Raw genomic sequence first — 23,420 nt, 5'->3', positions numbered from 1 at the left:
TCTATAGGCTGCACTCACATCACAATCCCAGTGTTTGTTTTTTTAATAGTTCATTTTTACTATTTCCCCTTCTACATTGATGAATACAAATATTGATGCTTTTATCTCAAATATAGGCCTATAGCAAATAATCTTTAAGACACGCAAACTGACAAGAAATGAAGGCAATCCAGAGTGTGAGTGATGGAAAACTATAGTGGCTAGTGATGGATATTTTCTAGTTTTGGGGGGGCTTCTTTTAATCTTTAATCCTTGTAATTTCTTCACACAAACAGCTTTACAAATGATCGGTTTAAACGTAATTTCATCCCCTCAGCGGCACAAAATGTGACCCCCCCCCCCCCCCCCCCGCCCCCACCACCACCACCTCCTTTAGCCCCCCCACCCACCCGCCCCCGAAAAAGCTCACCCCCTCCTCCCCTCCAGTGATAAAAATGTATGGCGGAAAATGGAAACATATGGAGGGTAATATAAACAGCATTATCAGGTCCACGCGCGTGGAGGGCTGAGGCCAGTCAGCGGCTGTCTGCAAATCTGGCAAATTGTGATAAAGGGAGCCCGTCAATAAAGGGAGGGAACACTAGCTGCTTGTCTAACTCTGCCTGTAATAGTCCAAAGCCCGACGTCCGCTACAAATCAGGGGATGATATCCGAGGAACAAACTCTGGACTTTAGGCTCACAGTTAAGAAAAACAGATAAAGCTCGTCTGTCAAAAAAGATTGGGGGGAAACGAAATAAACTCTCTTATGGGAAAAAAAGAAAACATGGGAGAACAGTGGATCCAGTCGCGGATTTTTACTTTACATAGAAAAAAAAAAAAGAAAACTCAGGAAAAGTCACAGACAAGAGCAAAACATTACTCTGAGGAGAACGTCTTCAATTTCAACTTCAAAGGTAAGTGATTCACTGAGTATCGAGGGGCCACTTGTTTGATTAGTGGAAGATTTAGCGCAAGTTTTTTTTTTCACAACTCAGCTGTTTTGATCTGTGATGTCACGTTTTTGTTCTGTCTGTTTTTGTACTGTTTTGTAGTGTTTCGTTTTGAAACTCCACGTGTGCTGCCTGCTATCACTTACTTCCCTGCTTCTCTTTTGATGCCACTGATCTGACTTTGGAGGTGCTGCAGTGTAGACTTGTATAAACGCTGCGTGCAGACTGTAGTGAGAATGTTCACTTTCACAGGCTGAGAGGGCACCAGATGGCAGAGCAATGAGGGGTGAACTAACCTACTAAATGATAGCACATGAAATGCAGCATTTAAAATCCCATCTGGTTTGGCGTCCCTGCGGACATGGAGTGTGAAACATGACACATATTTATACACCTGCTGATAGAGCACACAGGCATGTCCAATAGGCTGGTGACATGTTCGCTCAGCCAGCTGACCTCCTCACCCCGCAGCTTTGCTTTGATTCAGCTCACTGCCCTTTTCACCAGCAGACCCTAACTCTTAATTTCAGTCTGAAGCCTGTTTGGACTGCTTGTAAATGCTGCACGTGCTCCATTAGGCTGGGATTGCGTGTCCCTTCTTGTAATGGATTTTTGAGTATGTGACTGAGATTGAAGTTCGGGTTGCCCCCTTTTTACTGGACCACTGGCTGTAAAATTATCTTAATGTTGGCGTGGGTGGGTGTGGGGTGTTGGGAGAATGTCAAAGCTAAATCAAAACCCTTCTGTTGGTTTATTGTCTGAAGCTTAAGGTTATTATGAAGGTTAAAATAACTATATACCATATTAAGATCAACAACAAAGCTCACAAATTCTTTACATTATATTATTAAAAACATTATTAGGCTTTAACTTTTCAAATAAAACTGACATAATAATAATGAATCCTAGTTGTGTGTCTTCTAAACATGCACACACACGCACACACACACACACACACACACACACACACACACACACACACACACACACACACATAAACATTTACATGCAGAGAATATATATTAAAGCAAAGCTATTTCTAAGCAAATTCAAAATTTAATAAGAACAATACATAATTAAATGTCAAATAAAAATAATTCACTGTAACTTCTTTTAAGATAATGACAGGCCACTGTTTAATATTGCTGTTCCTTTCCTCTATTAACATCCTTACTTTTTTCACCCACCTTTAAAAAATAATAATAATAAAACTGCTGCTATGATCTCTGTGCAATTCTCTTAGAATTTTCCAGTTTTCAGACAGCATTTTCATGGATTCACATTTCTCAGCTCCAGTGTGCAATGTCAGGCCACACAAAATGAAATGATTAGCATGATTAGTCATTAGTATGCTAATCATAAGCAATTCACATATTTTATTCATATTGTCGCAGACTTGTTTTTCTCCTGCTGCTGGAATTGTGTACACAACCCCGCTTTATTTTTATTGTAAACATGCAGGTCAATCCTGTGACTGCTGATGATGATTTTCACCTAGCTGAACATAATGTCACATTGTGTTTGCACATACAAAAGCTCATAGACATGGATTAGGAGCACTTAATGTATAAAGGAGAAAATGAACCCAGATTCATGGTGGATTTAGAGGAAGTCTTGCATTCTTATCCCACACTATATCTATACAAACATGTATAAATCGCAAAATTGCAAAAGAAAATGTCTTTCCATCTAGCTGCTGAAAGCATGCTGAAAAACATTTAAATCACATGCACACAATACAAATAGAAAATATTTGAAATCCCTTGTTTTGACAGCCAGGCAGCTCACATTAGTTTATAAAAAATCCTTATGAGGTAATCCCACCAAGAGTTCGACTGTCAGAAGCACTGACATGAAGCCTCTTTTCTGTTTGCCTTTTTTTCTCACCTGTCTCTTACTTCAATTTCTGCTGCACAATTTTCTTGACTAGTAAGCACACAGTTTGTTTATCACTGTGGTCTACCGCTTGTGTCTTGGTGATAGAGTGTTCATCACATATGTATTTCACAAGGGAAGTAAGGTGTAACCAAATTACTGCTCACTCAGTATTTCTGTATAAAACATCAATAATATTGGGCTCCCAGGAATGACTGATGAAATTTACCTCACACCAGCAAGTGCTTTACAGAGACACCTGAGATATACACTGCATTAAACACAGCTTCTTCTATTCTCAGTCCCTATATTGTGATGTCCACTGTGTATAAGCCTCTGAAGATGCGGAGAAATCACTTCAAGGCTAGCTGCTCTTATTTGTCTGCGCTTCTTTAGTATAGCATTTGTTTAGCATGACCTAAATTGCTGTGAAGTGAGTGCCTCAGCAGCTCTGTCTCGCCTCCCTCTTCTTCCTTCCCTACGTCTCCCTGTCTCTTTGTATGCCTCCTTCTCTCTTTCACTCTCTCGCTCTCTTACATACGCACACAAACATGATTTACAAACAAGCTGAGAGGACAGGTTTTATTTTAATAACAAACAGCATTTGCCAGATCTTATTTACATGCGTAGTGAAGAATTGTGGGATGTAAGAATCAGTGAGGTGGGCCGGCCAATGATATTTCAGGACTCAGTGAGTGAATCATCTACCAAATTTGTGGAGCATGCTCTGTTTCTCTTCTTTGGGCATTTTTTTCTCCTTCAGGTTTTACCTTCCTGAAGGGATCAACTATGCAAAGAAGTTAAATCCCACAGCTGCAGAAAAGAATAGCTGGGATTCTGATGTTGCTTTTGCATCTGATTCAAACGAAATACAATTCCCACTAACCCTACACAACCATGTTGAAAAATAGATGGTTGCAGGTTTAACATGTTTGGCACCAACATGTCAACATGCATCATGCAGGACGGGGACAGGTATGTGTGTTGATCTGCTGACATCCCTGTGTGACAGCCAGCACATGCTTTAGAATTGGTAAACATATGACCTCCATGATAACCAGTATGGGGGCACTAAATCGCTTCAAATTTTGTACATGTGTTGCTAGGCAACAGCATAATCGGTCTCCGTCTCTCCCTCCTTATATGGCTCTCTACTGGGATTGCTGTGCTGCTATCATTGAAAATGGTTAATTAACTTCTACAGAAAGTCCATTAATGGTGCAGATTAGACTTCAGAGGGTTAAAAACCACATGCAGACTGCACAGAAACACAGCCCAACATATACATGCATGTTCAAGATTAAAGGAGCACTAGAAATAATATATAATCGTACCATGCACTGCACTAAATACAGATGTTGAGTATTAATATTTCTGAAGCTCACATAAATATATTTTGCAGAATATCTTAAATTTTAAAAGGAGAAAACCTTTATACATACTGTATCCTACTGAAAGATATTGAGAGACACTTGGAAGATAGAAATGTTTTAACTGAATCAAAATGTCCCCCGTTTTCTTTAGTTAACATGAACACCTCAGTGTGTGTGTGTTTGTGTGTGTGTGTGTGTGTGTGTGTGTGTGTGTGTGTGTGTGTGTGTGTGTGTTTGTGTGTGTGTGTGTGATATAAATGTGTTATTGTTAAGTAAACTCACACATTAAATTGCACATCACTTCATTAATTAGTAGGAAGTCTCTGAGTCGCACCAAAGAAAGTTCATTATTTACTGAGGTAAACTTCAGTGTTTGCTTTAAGCTAATAACACTCTGCTCTTGTAGAACCTTTCACTGATAATATTCTCTTTAAATGTTTTTTTTTTTTTGGTAAGGAATAGATGATGTGCCTTATGAAAGTGTGTTGTAGTGCTTTTTAGTACCTGCTTTGGATTTACAGATTGTCATGAGACTGTATGTTTTCTGTGTTTCATTTTTGTGAAGGACTTCACTTTTTAAACATAATATTTGTGGCCTTTATTGGATAGGAGTGGGGGGAGAGCAGAGGTCGAGGATGCACCAAACTGCAACAGGATCCTGAGTTATACCTGCGACCATTGCATCAAGCACAGCAGCTTACAGTCCTTGTCACAGCAGCTGCTGATTAGAATCTGAACTCAGACCCTTTGCTGCATGTTGTCCCCCACTCTCTCCTCCAAACCTTTCCTCTCTCTTTTTAGCTCTCTTATACATTAAAGTCAAGAATGGTACAGAAATAGAGATTCAAGATTACAGAAATATAATTTTCTACCACATAAGGACAGAAAATGACCTTTGGTCAGAGGCTAAATCACAAAAAAAACATTTACAGCCATTAATTTTAACCGTTAATGCAAGTTTAATGACAAAGTTGACAATAATTGACATAAAACCCAACCTAGGACCAACCTTCCAAGCGCCTGCTCCACCGACCATCCCTGGATTTAAATTCAAATATTCACTCTATTAAAAAAAATTAAGGTCTTGTTTCCCTTTGAAAATAATCTGCAAACTAATAAAAATTCGACATCAAGTTTGCCAGAAGTAAACTGAACATGTAAAATATACATGTAATGTAAAGTGCCTTTAAATTATACCCCAGATTCAGGTTTCTTCCTTCAGTACAGCCTTTTTTGCAAAAAGAGTTTTGAATTTTCTTTGCTTGATGCCACTGCCTCTTCCTGATTTAAACCAGGGTTACACAGATGTGAATGAAAAAGAAACAAGTATTATGTTTTCTGATAAATGACAAGCCCAAAGTAATTAGCTTGCTGATCATTTATGGGACATTGTCTAATGAATACATTTGAGATATGAGATAGCCACTTACTGAGATTACACCCAAAGATAATTTGACATAATTATTAATCTTACCAATAAAGATTATATTATTAGAATTACTGTCTACAAAATTGCAAAACTGGCGGGCTATACTTCACATTCTGCAGATTTAAAGCCAAGCTAATCCACACAGTATTATCTGGAGGTTTGAGTGCGTACTGAGGAAACTTTTTACACAATGTGTTGGTGGAGATTGAAAACTGGATTACAGAAAAGTTCTGTGTCAGGCATAACGCTCACACATATTAGCATACATTTCCTGTTATCTAGCCTGGTTACAATTCAAAACCAACAAGTTATTTCTGAAAGCTTAAGGAGGGTTTGCACCAGGGTCACATGTTACAGTGAATGACTGGCTCATCAATCATTATACACCTGAGAAACCAGCACAGGAAAGGAAGAAGTACTGTAGTTTGATTGAATATAAAGCACATCTGCATCAGGTGAAGTGTGGGGAGTGAAGGGAGACGACGGGTCCATCATCAGCATCACCAAATAGGAGGGAGCCTCTAAATGCAAGCTTTGACTGAAGCCTGCAATCCATTCTCAGCACACTACCCCTGCTAATCCCCTCCATGCAACCACATCACTATGGAAACTGACTGGATGTCTCACCCTTGCCACCTAACTTGTTCCATCCAGCCATGTCCACTGACATGGAGGTTGTGCAGTTAAACGCTGCATGAACACGGTGCTGCTACACATTATTGGCTAATATGCAGTCGTTTTAAAATCTGTAAGGAGACAATCACTGACATATGAGATTATAGCATTGCAGGAGTAAGCATTAGTCGGAAAAAAAACTTGGCTGCACGGTTGGGAGTGTGAGATGGATGGAGCTAATTTTCATATTCCTGGACCTGCTACCTATTTCACTTCTTTGCCTTTCCTCTGGCAAAAATTGCAGGAGAATATTTGTCATGGTTTTAAAAGGTTTATCAGCTTCAAAGCTGAGGGAGCTGGTCTTCCAACCCGTCAGTGAGACCACACAATCCTTCCAGCACCGACAAGAATGGGTTGAGAGTATGTGGACAAAATTCCCCCTGCTTAAGCTCCCAATTCAGATCTTTTACATAAAGCTTGAGGAATAGAATTTGCATTTGGCCATTGACGTCAGCATTCTAATCCACCCCAAACCACTTCCTCAACCCCCTCAATATCTTGAAAAGGAATTTCACTAATTGCTAATTACAGGGGTGGGAAAAAATTGGAATAATCGCCAGCACTCTCAGCCTGGTCAGCGCTAATCCAGATAGCATGTGATAAACTGGAATTGGCTGGAGAGCAGAGCATGCAGGTAAAACAAAACGTAAACAAAAGAGAGTGAAGCCTTCCAAAAGAAACCAGGAGAGAAAATGAACACAGCCATATTTGTTTGGCTCGTTGCTGTCATCTTGCATCTTTTCACAAAAATGCCAAAAGCATGCTGGGGACATGAATTACCTGCCTGGGTGAGTTTTTCATCCCAAAGCTGATGCAAATGGAATTTTGAGCTGTGCCATCATGTGTTTAATTACATCAATCTTTAAAGTATACATTGGAGAAAGCTTCTTCAAATAAGTCATCGATTACACAACGCTTCAAGCTGTCCTTTGAAAACAACCACATTTAGAAGCAAACAATATGTCTTCATGTTAAGTAAATCTTAACAGTTGTGTCCCCAAAACTTCAGACTCAACTTTAGACCACTCCATCAAACAAACCTCAGAACCTTAAACAGGTTTGTAATAAATAAATACACGTTTATTTATATCCAAATAAGAAGGGATTTAATATCATCCGGTAACACAAACAGACAGTCAAACATGAAATAAATAAATGATGACCTTCATAAATGATTAAGAAGTAATTTGTTCAACACATTCACATTAAGCCTTTGAACAATTAACAGTGTTTCAACATTTATCAAGGTGTTTAAGGGCCAAGTCATATGTTGTGGAGACAGGCTGTGAAGTTTCAGAAAATAAGATCCGCACTGATGTGCTCAGCCAAGTGAAACATTTCTTCTGAAAATGATTTCAGGCAAAGTTTATTCTTTTTGCAGCTGCAAGAGAAACTTATATGCAAGGACAAGTTTTCCCCAGGCAGAGACACACACCGTACACAACGTGTATTCTTCTCACGTCATCCAGCTTTGAGACATGTTGGCATTACCAGAACCCAATCGTCATGATGTTTGTGGCGTAGACGCACAGCCTGTTATAATACACTGGAATGATTAAGTGTTAAGTTTAAGAGTTTTGGATACATAGGGAGACGTCTGGGAATTTTTAGTTGCCAGCAAAGAAGACCTCAAAATCATCACCTCTACCATGGAGCCCATGAATGACAAACACTGGGAGAGTATGACAAGTTTAACTCACTATAAAGGGTGGAAAGACACAAGGAGGAGATTAATCTCAAAAAGGATGAAGAACGAAATGCAAAGTATTGGAATTGCGGCGCTGACAGCAGGGGAAAGAGACATCCTAGGACAGCTGATGGTCTAGCAGAGAGAAGCCTGATGGCAAAGAAAGAACAAGGAGAAAAACAAAGGAGATAAATAAATCAAACTCAGCGTGCAGCATTTTATAATGAGTTTTCTGGTGTTCAGGGGTAGCACATAGCTGGGCAGCTTTGTTACGTGCTGTGTTGCAGTCAAGACCACACTAACGGAGGCCAAGATATTCCCGAGAACTGAGTTCTTCGAGACCGAAACAAGACCAAGATCATTAATATCACCAAAAATCATCACCTATTGTGCAGGGGGCGTGTCACTTACTTAGGCTTTAACACTTGGACAGTGGTGGGCGTAACCAGGCGATAAAAATAAATGTATGAATTGTTATTTTAGAAAGGGGCGTTTTCCTTCTTATCAAAGTCATGAAAATAACATTTCAGAAGTTGTCTAGAGAGGTCCGGATTTAAAAGTAAAAGCCAGAGAACGAGACAAGACAGAGTCAAAATTGACAAAAAACAAATGTATGATTGTCTTCAAATAATGAGGCAACAACTCGTATTCATTGAATGAATTTGTTCTTTTTTGTTTGTTTGTTTGTCTCCACTGACGAACGTTTTTGACAGAACCTGGTACCTGGAACTTTTTTTTGTATAATCCAAGTACTGTAGAAGTTCAAAGAAAGCTCGAATGACACTATAAAGTTGAGTAAAAAGTCCACTGTTTGGTCAGAGAATATTATTTCTAGAATTGTTGTTTGCACTATCTGCAGAATATAACACTGAAAATAACCTGGTACCAAAGCAAGAAAAGTGTAGCAGAAATGGAATTGAGTCTCAAATGAAAGTTAAGGTAAAAAGATAAATATAAAGGTTGACTTTAAAGTCCTCAACAGAGTGAGAATGTCTGAAATCAGCAAGAGGATTATATCATCTTTTTAACTCTGGGTACAGACAAGAATCCTGTATTCTGAGAGCAGATAACGCGTCGGAAGGTTTAGAGGGATCAGAAAGGTATGAAGGGGAGAGCCCATTACCAGTTTTGTAAGCCATGAGAAACACATTAATGTCGTATGACATGGAAAGAGAGAAAACCAAGGGCAGCCCAAATGTAATATTTTCATTCGTCACATGGCAGGACAGAAATTGCGCATTACAATTATTACGTCAGGAATGAGCAAACACATTATTTATAGGGGCCATGTCAGCCAAGGACAGAAAAGACATAAACTGTTATGTGGGTGATAAAGGCTTCGAAATGACGCCATTGTAAAGAGAAGGCAGGACAACAAATCGAGTTACTGTGAGTTGATTTTCTGTCAGTCTTGAAGAACAACATGTACAGGTGTATAGAGTTAACAGGGCCAGTCTGACCCCTTTGGTTTCTGAGTCTGTGCCCAGGAGACTGTTCAGTAATGCATTTTTATCACTCTGAATCTTAAGAAAAATTTACTGGGTAAGATGGACAATCATGTTCATTGATAGCACGGGCAATTATTTAATGCGTTTAATGTAACCAAAACAAACGAACTACAAAAAACAAAGACAAACTTGCTTTTTTCCCCAAGTCTGGCAGTAGAACTATGAGGGCCTTACATGTTATGTTATGGAACAGGTGGCTTTAGTAGAACTTCATGTATAGCCGTTTTCACATAAGCACTCCTGAAAATATCGTTAATTTCAAGAGGACTGCCCAAGATATTCACCTGTCCGAGCTGTTCACATATGCTCCTCACAGCTGGAGACTATCCCTGTCAGACAGGTTTCCTTAGGTAAGACGTGATGTATAAAAACAACCCCTATATGATGCTATAATGACGATATTTTGCCTCTACATCAATGCCCATTAACTGGTTAGACGAATCCCCCTCATCCTCTATAAGAACAGACCAATGTCTCCAATTGACACAGGAAACTGTACAAAGTTAACCGATTAAAAAACCTCAGATTTTTCAAGAGCAAAGAGCAGTAGTGGCCTGGAAAGTTGAGTGTCAGATGTACAGCACACAGGCACTTAATCCATCAGGTACTTTTCTTCTGCTGGCATTACATTTTGGGGGTTTTAAACATCTGTCAGCATCTATTTCTCTTTCCTCTGAAATACCCACTTGTTTCCTTCACTTGTCCTTCCAAAAGATTCACTTATATTTGACTGCTCTAAATCTATTTTGTAACGTGCTTCAGGTTCTGTGCTTCTTTACATGTAAAGCAACTTATTTTTTTAACAGGATTGTCAGTTCTAATTTGGTCTCCTTTTGCGTAATACTATTCTGCTCTCCATTAGAGCAGAACATTTTGGTGCTTTTGCACATAAGTACAAATGCATTAGTACCAAGAGGTGAAAAAAATCTAATATGCAAGATAAATACAAGACCCCAAAGCCATTTTAGGACAGAGACACACACACACAGTGGGGCTGCAGCTGCAGCAAAAACTGCCCTTTTTAATCATGTTTACTCTCTTTGTTGTATGTAACTAGTGACTGAGCTAAATGCAGCTATTTAACCTTTGCACTGTGACGGAATAAAGAACAAGGATCACAATTTGCTTTATGAGGGAAGCTGTGGATACATGTTGATACACCACTGTCACTGTCAGAAATGACACACATGACGACAAACCCAGAGGTTAAGAGTTCGTGAAGTAAGCCTGGAGGTGTGGATGTAGTATAAGTACACACATCTAGAGGTGTGGAATATGACTTGTGTAACAAACGTGTGTGTGTGTGTGTGTGTGTGTGTGTGTGTGTGTGTGTGCGCGCGCTTTAATGCTTCATGTTTTCTGGTATAAAGACAAACCACCATTGCCGTGCTTGAGCAAGATGATGCAACACCTCAAATGTATCCATCTCCTAAAATTGGATAGATGCATGAGCAAGAGATGAAGTCACTTAATTTAGTTGTTGGCAATGGCATCAGGAAACACTGACCTTTAGATGGCTCCTTGAGGCCATCATATGTGTCACATGACATCCAGATATGTACAGTGCCTCCTGTCACTGGCCTTGTCAAATCACAGCACACTTCATTGAAGCCGAACAGGCCTCAGGTCGGACAGCATCACAGGCAGATGCAAAGGTGTTTTTTCCCCCTTATAGCCTACTGCAACCCTGAATAACACGAAGAAACACGGGGGCATGAAGGGACGTGTGTGTACGTATGTTGGTGTGTGCTTGTTTGCACATTAAAGCAGTCAAGAGAGTGAAACATACAAAGGGAGACACACTGTCTGCAGGACCAATGAATTTCTGGCCAATTTGTCTTATGAATGAGCCTCTGGAGGGCATCATTCCCCAGACATTTCTACGACTTGTATAGCAAACTAAATTCTGCTTCTGGAGCTACATGACACAGAGGGCAATGCTGGAAAGTTGTGATCTGGGGCTGTTTTTCCTGTGGATTACATATGCTTACTAGAAATGGTCAAATCTGAAACATATCAAGGTTCTGCTTAGGTCCATCACCCGATACACACCTTTGACTCCTTCTGTAAAGATGATGGAATCTTTTATTTAGACATAGAAACTTGCCTAATGCAGCGTTGATGGTGCCAGTCTGTCCACAACTCGGTCAGTATCCCAGTTACCGAGCCCTTTAAAAAAAAATATATATATATTAGGTATAACTCACAGAGATCAGCTCAGTACTGGCCAAAAGCAAATACTAGAAATACCTAGCTTAGCCTGCTAGCATCTCTATAAGGCAGCACTTAGACATAGTGATGCTTTTAGCTGAAAGTCAGTTAGAGATGTGTGTCTATTATTCCAAGACCTTCTGTTTAATGTCTTTTATCCAGATCAATATTATCTTCTTTCTTTGCAGAGCTGTTTAGTCAAAATAAATTACATTTTGTGTACATCTTTGCACAATTCAGGATATGTAACAATAATTTCACAGCTATATTCAAAGGTTGTCAAGACATTACCCAGAAAATCAAATAATGTCTGCATGTTGGTAAGCCAAAGGGGAAAAGTCTAGGCTATAATGATACCTTACATTGAATGTCAGTGTTGAAGTTTGTAATGATCCATCTTGAACGTCTGTTGTGCGTAAATGTTTTCACTGTGCAGGTGAACCATGTGACCTGATGGAGGTGCCAAAGGAAATGTCAGCGGTTCACTGAATAAGGATTTAACCTCTTAAAATATTGTTCACAATAATTCTGAATGGGATGAAATCCATCATTGATTAGTTGGAGAGACATTTCACAAACAAATGCCAGTCTAAAAGCATCTCAGAAGCCGTTAGCTACTGTCAGTCTTCAGGTAAGGATAAAGGTAAAGATATTTATTTACATTCAGATGAGCAACCTGAGAAGTTAAAATGGAGTTAGGGGCATTTTGTTAATTGCACTTGCATGCAGATATCTGTTTAAGTATATGATTAAAGCTAAATACCTGTCAAGTGACTTTTGGGTTCCTCTTGCTCTCCGTTCCAAACGGAACGTTTTCCAGCCTATGTTCTCTGAGTTCTCCCCAGTGGATGATGATACTTGCATCAAAAACAAAAACAAGAACATTTCAAATAACATAATCCAGTCCTGCAACTACTGATTCTACTCCTCGAGAAAAAGAAGAAAAAAAAATACACGCTAAGATTGTGCAGTGGCATGAATTTAGAAAGCCTAATACATAACAGAAACCCTAACCAGCATTAAAACCTTGTAGGTCACCTGCATGTCTAATAATAAAGATTTGAGCAGAGTTCATCATTTACCAGATGTCCAGTAAGAGGAGCCTATATATGTAGATGTGCCAAATGATGATTGTTTTCACACATCTAAATATACTTCTATTCAGTCATGTTAATCAGGAGGTTCATATAAAAAAATGTATTTAATCAACAGAACGCAGAATGGCAAGTATCGGCGCTCAAGAGAGGTAAAACATTTGAGTGAGAGAAAATGGTGACCTGCTTTTTCTCAATACACTGTAACAGGGCTGACTTTGAAAATGTAATAATGCAGAAGTTATACCGCTGTTCACTTTACTTAGAAATGTCGCAGACATTGTCAGAAACCCTGAGGGTCCACAGATTCCATTTCAGAGCGCTGCTATTTGAAGGGAAGAGGAGAAGGCAGAGACTCTGACAAATCCAAAATGGGTGTGTGAGCACGCAGGAAGAAATTCTACCCAGATAGGCAACTCTTGTCATTGTGAGACAAAAAAAAAATGTAAATAATAATATTATACTTGCATTTTTTTCCCATGTCTATTGACATTTGCTTTTCTTTAAACACAGGTAAGTACAGTTTTTTTAATAGGCTATAACTGCAGATATTTTCCTTTCTTTGAAATTAATACAGTTGCTGCAATATCAAAAAGTATTTTAGACACTTCTTGTTGATTCAGTCGCAGAATGTTTATCATACTGAGCCAAAACAGTGAAACCTTTACAGTGGATATTCTTATTGTACTTGAAAACTCTATGTCTTCACCCTGCAACTTTTGTTTGACAATAAATCTTGAGACAGAATGTTGACCGCTCATTTTGCTGCCATGAAGAAGAAACATATTTTCTCTTTTGCTTGAAGGGAACTTCATTGGCCATCTATCTGAGAGGAAATCTTCTCTGGGTGTCTCACTGTTATAGAGGTTGAAAGGGTTGGGGGGAGGTGGGTAAGGCTAGAAAGGGTGGTAAGCGACTTGGTGGTCCAGTGGACTGGAAAACGCTGCCCGCTGGCAGAAAGTTAGTGAGTGGCTCTTTCGTCGCTGGAGCTAATGTGGCCACTGCCTCATTAGAGCTCTGATGTAAGGAACGCTGCGTTACACCAAGTTGCCTCAACGCAAAGAGCCTCAGAAAGGGTCCACTGAACGCACTGAAGCAAAGTCAAGACTCCCCTCTCCTCCTTCTTTAAAGACAAATCCCTCAATTCGGGTTAGACATTGTCACTGATCAGAGATCTCTAATAAAGCACTCAGTGGACAGGAAGTGATGCTTTTATGGGGTGTATCAGTCACATGCAGAGCTATCACCGCCTGCCACAACAGGAGTTGCTGACAGGTTGATCATCAATGAAAGGAGGCAGAGAGAGAGAGAGAGAGAGAGAGAGAGAGATGGATGGATAGAGAAGGGACACGAGGAAAGAATGGAGAAAAAGAAAGAGAGGCTGACAGGCTCAGCTCCCCTCCTCCCCTCTGCAATCAAGGAGGTGAGGACACAGAGGGAGGGAGGAGGAGAGAGCGTAGGACCTATGCTTCAAGCTCAGCTGCACGTCAGCCCAATCATTATATCACATTAGAATTTAAATGGACGTGATGTATGCTGTGTATAGTAGTAGATCTCCACAAATGTAGTCCAGCTGATTCAGTACTCACAGCATGAGATGTTAAGCCTCTGGCATTTTGACATATTGCACACTTGGAATCTATAATGTTTTCTGCAGGAAAAGATGTTGGTAGAGGATGGGAATTCAGCCTTTTCAAACTGCAAGTCAGTCAGATAACTGCTATCATGTTTATTTTATTTTTTTGCCCAAAATTTGTATGATTCTGCAACTTAATCCTAACCCTATCCTAACTGAAATCAGTGCATTCCAGTGTTCATCCACAGTCATTAAATGTTATCATCTGAACTTGTAGGTTAAGTCAATACATGATCAGGTCTGCAGCACAAATGGCAATGGTTAACTCTGACTGCGACATTTATATATGCATGCAATTTGGTCTCTGTATGTATGCGCAGCCGAAGCAAAGAATAGAAAATAATACAGTCACTCACTGAGGACAAAATGTGGTGGCAGAGAGGGAGGTGGAGGGGGAAATAGCCCCGCTCATCTCCTCTCATTTTCTGCCCGCTTCTACCCAGCAGAGTTTCTATGGCAACCCCTCAAAAAGCGGTGTGCGGTGAATTGTGGATTTGAGATGCGCTGTCTGATTGCGCTGTGTGGAGGAGATGGCTGGCTCTTTCGTCAGCCTTCCTCTGTAAGAGGAAATTGGTGGAGGGCTCCAATGAAACAGCACTCCATATGCTTTCTTTGATGCGTGTGCCAGTCTTTGGTACTACACTGTGTGTGTTAACGTGGTTGTGTGTGTGTGTGTGTGTAGGAGGGGGTTATGAGTGTGTATGCTGCTGAAGGTTTACATTTGAATCTAGTGCCCCCTGCAGAGCTGCTCGTCACTCTTGGCACCCAGCAGACTGCAAAGAGCGCTCCAAATGAATCTGTCTGGCTGACCATGTAGACTCATCAGTGTGCTTTGGTTTCAGCTGATGAAGTCTTTGCCATGACTATGATGACGATTCATTTCTGCAGAGTGCACTGCAGCAACGTGTTTAGAGTAGGACATTTTGAGAAATGACAAGGAAAACACGGGAAGAAAACTGGCACGAAATCCCATTTTGCCTCATGCACCCGCTCTCACAATGCCTGTCTATCTCCATGGTGAGACAGTCACCTGTCGCCTTTGTATGTGACTTGTGTGCTGATGTGAATGTGGTTTTGTCGGGTGCTGGATATCTGTTTCTGTGCAAGAGTAGGACATGTATGATGTTCAATTTGTGCTCCTCTCTCTCTCTCTCTCTCTCTCTCTCTCTCTCTTCTGAGTGGCTGTATGATGCTTGTAAGCTGTGCCAGTCCCCATTAGCATCCCATTATAAACCAGCATGATCACTCGTCACTTAGAATGCCTGCCACAGCATGCTCTGCGTGCGTGCATGTGTGTATGTGAGACAGAACGCGAGAGAGGGAGCTTTAGTGAGAGCACGTGTGTGAACGTGTGTGATTCACACAGTTAAGTGATTGAGATGGCCTTGTTTCAAAGGAGCATGAAAAAAAAAATGCTGCAAAGGCTTGCACTGTGTTCTATTCAAATTGAATATGTCTGCAAGTGTTTGGTTTGTTTGACCCAGATTTCTCACCTACCCCACTGTTGATAAATTGGTTAACCGGAGGCAGCTTTGCGCAACAATTCAATTCAGAGGCTATATAGTGAACAGCGCCCTCTGCTGACTGAATCTGTGTTGCACATGAAAACCAAATTCTCATGTGTTATGCTCGGAGGTAACTACCAAACATTGGTTCTTTATTGGTATATAGTACAGTATTATTGTGAATTTTATGTTATTATATGCAGGTGTGGTTAAATATGTGTATGTACGAGCATCATAATTTGTTACATTAGTCATATGGCTTCAATTATATGGTTTTAAAAATGTGGTCCTCTGATTGATGCCCTCGTTTTTCAAGTGTGATTTCTATTCATTCGTAATAGGCTCCAGAGGAAAGGGTTATTTGTGATGCATGTGGATAGTTCAATCAGTGCCGTTGTTTCTAGAAAGAGACTGTGTGTTTTATTTCAAAATGAGGGTGTATATAATGTATAATGAGCAAATATAAAATCGGATTTATTCCACCATATTGAGGTGAAGGCAAAAACCTAATTATGATTGTCTCTGAAAAATGATATGAACTAATCCTTTAATTTTCGCTTCTTTTTTTTGTCCCTTTCTTCACAGATTCTAACATGAGAAGATTAGGATGTGTTTGCTTACCTTAAGGCCACTATATAAGCTCTTTGATTTGCTTTGACCATTTAAAAAGTCCATGCACCCACAAACATACCTGTATGTGCATCTCTGATCCCAGACCCTTTATCCCCCTCCTACATGGTCTATTGGTTGTCGTCTGCAACCACATCCTGGTCCTCACCCTGTTAATACTTCTACCACGCCGAGTCACACAAGCACGCACAGACACATGCACACGTCCCTGAGCCCCTTTGTGTCTCTGGACCAGGTCTAGAGGAATGTTGAGTGTCTCTGTTGCCTCCTCCCTGGAGATTAAGCATCACCATGCGTGCACCCCCTCTCCTCCTCATTCCAATCCAAAGTATGCCCCTAAGAGCTGCTGCATTTTTATCTGAGCCGAGTGATTGTGAAAGATTGGCCAAATGACACACATACACAGACACACGTTTGTGGGTACAAACAGAGGGGAGGCCGGTCCACCCGGGGAGGGACCAGACAGCTCTGGGCTAGGGGCTATAAAACCCTTCCAGGATAAGGCTGGTGTCCTGCCCTGAGCTGCACTGAAAACTCCTTCCTCTGTGCCAGTACGCCATCAGGACCGGCAGCAAACAAGCCTCCATCATGAACGACATCTACAAGGCAGCGGTATGTCCTCTCACAACTCAAACACATGAAAGTATGCAGTCTGCTTCCTATGATGAAGAGATTTTAGTTTATTGGATGGCAGCCAAAAACTGTGTGGATTTAATTTGGTATGAGATTGACGTATGTTTTGGATCCAGATCATAATCCCAAACAAAACTTATTGATTTGTAAAACAATTACGGATTTTTAAATCTTAAATTGCATTTGATTTTATTCTTTAAGGGGGCCTTTAAATGAAATATTGTGGCACCTGTGTAATCCTTTGCTGCAGAAAATATGCTGATGATCAATTTGTTTATGTGGCTTTTGACATAACTGAAATGTTTGACAAATCCCTGGCGATGCCGCCCGCTCAGCTCATCGCCTCCATCACCAGCTGATGTCAAAAGATCTTTGACACCATATACGTCTTTAGATGCTTTCCCACTTCATACCTATCAGAGCTGAGAGGAGCCACTCAGGAGGTCACTGACAGGACGGGCCCCTGCTCGTCATTCATGACTTCAAATGGAACGGTCCCACTCCACATGGCTAATTTTGGCCAGTCTCTCAGACTCTTCTGAGTCCACAGTTCTCTGGTGCCAGTGAAGGGGCTTCAGGTTTAGATAAAACCCCCACGGCTAAATTCCAGCATTATCTGTGAGCCTGAGAGCTGTGTGGCCGTGTTAGTCCACCTCCACACCGACACTCAACCGGCTGTCCCCTCCACTCACGTTCCTTATGAGCAGTGCAGCTGAGACAGTAAAAAAAAAAAAAAAAACACAGGAATGTATATTACATGCTTGTTTGGATGGGTTTTTTCATACATCAACAGCACATTAGCGTCTGTGTGTTTATGAGTGTGTCTGCCTGTGTGTGTGTTTAACTTATAGTGGACGACAGACGATAACTCTTACATAAGCAGCTGTCTCTCTCTCTCATTCGTGCTAGCTTTTCCAGGATTACTGCTCCATTGTTGGGCCCCGATCCACAGCTATGCTAATTTAAAACATTGTGTATTGTGTCCTTTATCTGTGGTTCCTGATCCTCCTGTCCCTTTATTTTTAACTCCTCCTCTTACTGGCTCCCACATGTGATATATAGGCTCTGTGTTTTTTCAAGGAGGGGCTCTGTTTGTTGGAACAATATATTAAAATCTTTGACCCACAAGTTATCAAAACAGACAGTGATAGTCTGCTTCAGAGGCTGGATTCACACTTTATAAATCAAGACAGCTTAGCCAATTTCAATTACAGAAATATCTCTGAAAAAAACGTTTTGTTTTACGAAGAGGTCCCAATTGAATACGAAAGTATCAAAATTGGAAGACACAGTTTAACAGAAATTTAGAATTTTGGATTATTCTTTTTTTATTATGTTATTGTTTTTTGTCTTACAGGTTGAGCAGCTGACAGATGAACAGAAAAATGGTATGAACATTGGTTAAAAAAACTCTCTATGCACTGATATAGCCCCTCCACCAAGCATGCAATGCAAGTCATTAAATTGTTCTTTTTTTATTTTGCACATTTTGCATGATGTGGCAAGGTTGATGAATAAGTGTGACTCCCCCTGTCACATTCGTCAATGATACAGTTGTTTATTCATGTGCAACTGTTGTGTTGCAGAGTTCAAGGCCGCCTTCGACATCTTTGTACAAGACGCAGAGGATGGCTGCATCAGCACCAAGGAGCTGGGGAAGGTGATGAGGATGCTGGGCCAGAACCCCACACCCGAGGAGCTGCAAGAGATGATTGATGAGGTGGACGAAGACGGTAAATCAAACGTACTACAAGCACTACAGTATGAGGAAGTAAATGATTGGCTGATTGTTGTTGACTTCTTCATCACAGCCAAACAGCTGGAAGGTCCATCATTGCACAATCATGCTGTGCGGACAAGTCCAGGTCAAAGCCCCTGAACTTAATGTCAAATTATAGTCAAGGATCTTACACACAACAAGATGTGTCAGGAGGAATTAAAGAGGAGGCGTATCAGAGGATGCACAAGTCATTTTTAATTTTCCTTTGTGATGTCATGATGAAATAAGAAAATAGTGTCTTAGATTTGTTAAATGGCATGATGTCAAGAAAGAAATGTAACAGTGTATATCTGGCTGTAAAATTACATTTTCAAGGTGCTTCCAATCAGAGGTTCCTGTTCTATGCTTTTAACTCTATTTATTGATATCTTATGTTCTTAGAGTTGGCCTTTAGGTAGCTGATTACTTTTTGTTCTTTAAACACATATTGACCGATCAAATATATAGTGCAGGAATATGTGAAAGTGCATTGTATGTATGCAGGAAGTGGCACGGTGGACTTTGATGAGTTCCTCGTCATGATGGTGAGGTGCATGAAGGACGACAGCAAAGGAAAGTCTGAGGAGGAACTGGCGGAGCTGTTTCGCATGTTTGACAAGTGAGTTTCATGTCTACACTCTTCTGCTAGTTAGGATTAAAAGAGTTAATGCACTGAGAGCAGTTCAGCAGTTTACCCTTGAACACTTGTAAGAAGAAAGGTACAACAAAAAAAAAACTTGACACAACATCTACATCAAGAGCCTGCTATCGTCTGAAATCACCTCGGACTCATAATCACATTGCTATTCGCAGTGTGGTTCCAAGGAAGCCTGCTCCCCATGTGCAAGTATGCGAACTGACAAAATGCCAAGTCGCTCTGCAGAGTGCTGCATGTAGTTTGCTACATAATCCTTTTTGACAGCTCAGAATATTTCAAACACCCACTCCATGTAAGCCAGACACCTTGTCCTAGCATCAAAGAACTAACTCGCAATACTTCTGCATTTAAGTATTTGAGAACCATTACTGTGAGAGGAGGGGGAAAGAAGGATATGATCAGTTACATGTCACACTTAATCACACAGCCTCTCATCCGCTGCCATCTGGGGGAACTTAACTTAGATTTGTTATGTGCATCAATGTTCTTTTACCTGTTTGATGTGAAGGAATGCAGATGGATACATCGACCTGGAAGAGCTGAAAACAATGCTGGAGTCCACAGGAGAGGCAATAACTGAGGACGACATTGAGGAACTGATGAAGGACGGAGACAAGAACAATGACGGCAAAATTGACTATGATGGTGAGCCGTTTTAAGTCATGAACTAAAGATAAGGCTAAATTAAAAACTCATTAGAGCCATTATCTGACTTTCTCTGCAATCAAATCCATGCCAAAGGAAATTTATGTGCAGTAAAAGCATCCTATAGTTTCATCTGCTAATATGTCTTCCTTCAATTTGCAGAGTTCTTGGAGTTCATGAAAGGAGTGGAGTAATCCTGAATGAAGGAAGATCCAGAGTTATTTTTGTATTTCTTTGTGGAAAACCAGAAGCAGACTTGAATAAAAACCATAGAGCGACTTTGCAAGATTCAGTCAAATACTGTAGCTAAATATTTCTGTATTTTTCCACCAACTCTTGCATTGTTGTAAATACAGTTTGTAACTACTTTTAGATTTGTGTAAATGTATCCAAAATACTTTAGAGGCCATATAGTATAACAGTTTGCCTGCCGGAGTTAACAACTTTATGTTTGTGTTCAGACTAAATCTTATCTCTGAGGAGCCAGAGACTCCTACAAACCTCCAGAGACGCTGACTTTGTTTGCCTGTTCAGAAAATGTGTGTGTGTGTGTGTGTGTGTGTGTGTGTGTGTGTGTGTGTGTGTGTGTGTGTGTGTGCGCGCGCAAAACACAAGAAAACCATGAATCTAAAAACTTTTAAGCTTTGATAGGATTATACTTTTAATGGAATGCACTAGAACCAGACAGCATACTGAACATGTTCTGCATACGTGTGTTTTAAATCCTCTCAGGGCTCCCCTCTTATGTCCCTGGGGAAGTTTTATTCCTACAAGAAAAGTCTGCTTGGAAAGTAATAAACAGGAGGCATTTGTCAGAGCTGTGTTCAAGTCTTTATTTATTTATCATTTTATATAATCAAATGCAAAATGTCTCACAGTATTCACCTTAAGGGTAAAGAGTTGAGATTCTTCAATGGTCTTGCAAACACATTTCTCTGTCCTTATGTCAGCATTTTGGTTAAAAATCGTACTTGTGGATATGATGTTGAAGACACTCCTGTGTACTTTTTTGTGAATGATCACTCATAAATCTAAAATCAGTTTTAGTTGATGCAAACAACACATTTACGTGGCAGATTCTGAGTTTTACAAGCGGATCACATGCTGGCATCCCTGCCCTGTTTTCTGATTACACAGCTAAAAACAACAGCAATAAAAAGAAGCATATAAGGCCTTAATATGACTGCTGTAATATCAGAACAGGACACTTTTTTGTCTAACTGTGCTATCTATTAATTTTGACTCATCTATGTATTTTGAATTCTATAGTGGCTCCTGTCTGAGGCATGTGAACTATTCACATAGCTGCTGTGTGAGTATCTGGTTGCACAGTCTATCGAGACAGGAGCTATTTTTGTCTAATTATGTTAGTGCCCATGTTAGGGGATCTGGATTGACCAACACCAGTTGACAATCGGATGCCTTTGTCCTAACAAAGAATGCTTCTCAACTACACAAAAGACACACTTCTATTGTTTAACCATTTTAAAATGCAATAAGTTTGTGTGTTTGATCAGTAGAGCTGAAAGATTCTATCAAACTAAGCATTTCATTCTGATAAAAAAACGTGGATTATCTTTGTAAGTTATTATTGATAACAGTGTACTGAATTGAATTTAACTCTCTCTAAAATGGTATTACTATTTTTTTTCCCACTTTCTATTTTTATTTATTTACTTATGTAATGTACAAAGAACATGATATCATCATGGGTGTTACAGGTAAAAAAAACAACACAGTATTCTTTTACACATACTTCATGGTATAATGTCATACAATTCAAGGCGCATACACAATCCATTTTTCCCAGCGTTCAACACATTTCTCCAACTAAAGTCTGGAAAATAGAAGTAAGTCTTTCCACACAGTAAATTTTTTTAACTATCCCGCGCTACTGGTCCAGTGTCGGAGAGTCTGGTTGAAACCATTTCCTATTTATAGCTTTCATACTACATGCTAAGAGTATCTTCAATTAGTACTTATCCTTCTATAGGACTGTTTCCGGTATTTTACCAAGATGTAAAATAATAAAGAGAAATCCAAATCGACCCCAATTATTTTATTGATCTCGTCAGCACCCTCTCTTCAGAATGACTGGATTTTGCGATAGGCCCAAAAAACATGACAGTGATTAGCCATAGAGGTTCTATAGCCGTTTAGGTCTTTTACTGTTCCAAACGAACCTTGAGATCCATGGATTCCACTCATCAAATTGTTGTTGGGATGCCTCTAGGGGCAATGACTGGAAGAGAAAAAGAATCTGTGGCAACAAATTCATTTGAATTATTTTTATTCTATTACATATATCTAGTGGGAGGAGGGTCTATCTAAAGATTTAATCTCTTTATTAATGAGGCCATAGTTGTTTTCAAAAAATTGTGACTCATCCTCAGTGAGGATTATTCCTAAATATTTCATTTTGGGCAAGTCCCATTTGAGATTATATTTCCCTTTTCTATCTGAATGGGGAGTATAATTGAGAGTTTACATATTTTGAATATTTAGCTTGTAACCAGAACATGAGTTATATCTATTTAGCAGGGACATCAACTTTGAGACGCTTGAGTCTTGGCTCATAATAAAGAGCAGAACATCAGCTTCCTCTCTTTGATTGAGCCAAGGGTTCAATAAATAACGTGCAAAGGGTTGGGCTCAAGGGACAGCCCTGTTGTATCCGAATGGTCTAAAATGGCATTAAATGGCGTCTTTAACATCTTTTTTTTGTTTTTTTGCAAGCTGAGTAAAGCACTGCTCCGAGGTGTATTGGCTGCAGTATCAGAAGCGGAGTGGTGCAGTTAGCACTGTGGCCACTTGATGTCAGCAGGAAAGCACGGTCTTATCTGTTTGTAAGGCTTAGTTACAGGAACTGGAAGATGAAGAGATTTCATGGCTCAGCTACATTTTGTCCAAAGATAATGAAGCATATTCAGCCGTCATTAAAAACAAACAAACATAGATCCCATAGGAGTGATAAGGGTTTGATGATTGGAAGTCTAATATCTAAAATATTTGTTTTGTTTAAATGTTTGGGAAAAGTTCCAGAAAACTGTTCTAGTATCATTGTATTCTGACCAAATAAGATTAATAAGATTTAATGTAGATTCATTTACAGAATGTTTCCATATTCTAGACACACACTTCATCATTTGTTAAGTTTCTTTTATCTGAAAT

The 23,420-nt window shown here is 39.9% G+C and overlaps 1 protein-coding gene across 3 annotated transcripts; it reads left to right on the top strand.

Moving 5' to 3' along the window:
- Nucleotides 1-414: 414 nt before the first annotated feature.
- tnnc1a (troponin C type 1a (slow)) lies at nt 415-21,892 on the top strand. 3 transcript variants are annotated; one of them, XM_079358555.1, is made up of 7 exons: nt 415-895; nt 16,510-17,166; nt 18,545-18,575; nt 18,774-18,920; nt 19,451-19,565; nt 20,113-20,249; nt 20,412-21,892. In XM_079358555.1, exons 2-7 carry the CDS (start codon nt 17,143-17,145, stop codon nt 20,441-20,443), a joined length of 486 nt encoding a protein of 161 aa, XP_079214681.1. In that variant the 5' UTR covers nt 415-895; nt 16,510-17,142; the 3' UTR covers nt 20,444-21,892. The 3 variants fall into 3 exon arrangements, with proteins under 3 accessions (XP_079214681.1, XP_079214680.1, XP_079214682.1); XM_079358556.1 differs by having other exon boundaries at nt 759-895; nt 17,107-17,166; XM_079358554.1 differs by lacking the exons at nt 16,510-17,166; nt 18,545-18,575.
- Nucleotides 21,893-23,420: the final 1,528 nt, after the last annotated feature.

This window comes from Symphodus melops, assembly GCF_947650265.1.
Source record: "Symphodus melops genome assembly, chromosome: 13".
Lineage (NCBI taxonomy): Eukaryota > Metazoa > Chordata > Actinopteri > Labriformes > Labridae > Symphodus > Symphodus melops.
Note: the sequence above shows the minus strand (reverse complement) of the source record. Positions and strands in the feature narration are given on the sequence as shown.